This window comes from Rhinopithecus bieti, unplaced genomic scaffold (assembly GCF_001698545.2).
Source record: "Rhinopithecus bieti isolate Rb0 unplaced genomic scaffold, ASM169854v2 scaffold_32277, whole genome shotgun sequence".
Taxonomy (NCBI): Eukaryota; Metazoa; Chordata; class Mammalia; order Primates; family Cercopithecidae; genus Rhinopithecus; species Rhinopithecus bieti.
In genome coordinates, this window is record NW_016854900.1 from 1 (window position 1) to 527 (window position 527).

Here is a 527-nt window from a genome sequence, read left to right on the forward strand (position 1 = left end):
GCTGCTGCTGCTGCTGCTGCCGCCGCCGCCGCCAGTATTGGGAGACCAAGTGGGGCCCTGTCGTTCCTTGGGGTCCAGGGGACTCGGCTCCTCTGGGGCCTGCGCCCCTGTGGGCTGGCTCTGTCCATCCTCAGCGTCGAACCTCTGGCTCTACACCAGCCGCTGCACGGATGCGGGCACTGAGCTGACTGGCCACCTGGTACCCCACCACGATGGCCTGAGGGTTTGGTGTCCAGAATCCGGGGCCCATATTCCCCTACCACCAGCTCCTGAAGGCTGCCCCTGGAGTTGTCGCCTCCTGGGCATTGGAGGCCACCTTTCGCCACAGGGCAAGCTCACACTGCCCCAGGAACACCCGTGCTTAAGAGCCCCACGGCTCAGATGCCAGTCCTGCAAGCTGGCACAGGCCCCCGGGCTCAGGGCAGGGGAAGAGTCCATGGGCGGCCGTCGGAAAAGGAATGTGAATACAGCCCCCCAGTTCCAGCCCCCCAGCTACCAGGCCACAGTGCCAGAGAACCAACCAGCAG

General features: G+C 65.7%; 1 protein-coding gene across 1 annotated transcript; it reads left to right on the forward strand.

The window, feature by feature from the left end:
• Positions 1–4: 4 nt before the first annotated feature.
• On the forward strand, positions 5–521 carry LOC108525286 (cadherin EGF LAG seven-pass G-type receptor 2-like; the record flags this gene model as incomplete). The annotated part of the gene is made up of 1 exon (XM_017866310.1): positions 5–521. A coding segment is annotated over one exon (517 nt), but the record flags the coding sequence as incomplete, so codon positions are not given.
• Positions 522–527: the final 6 nt, after the last annotated feature.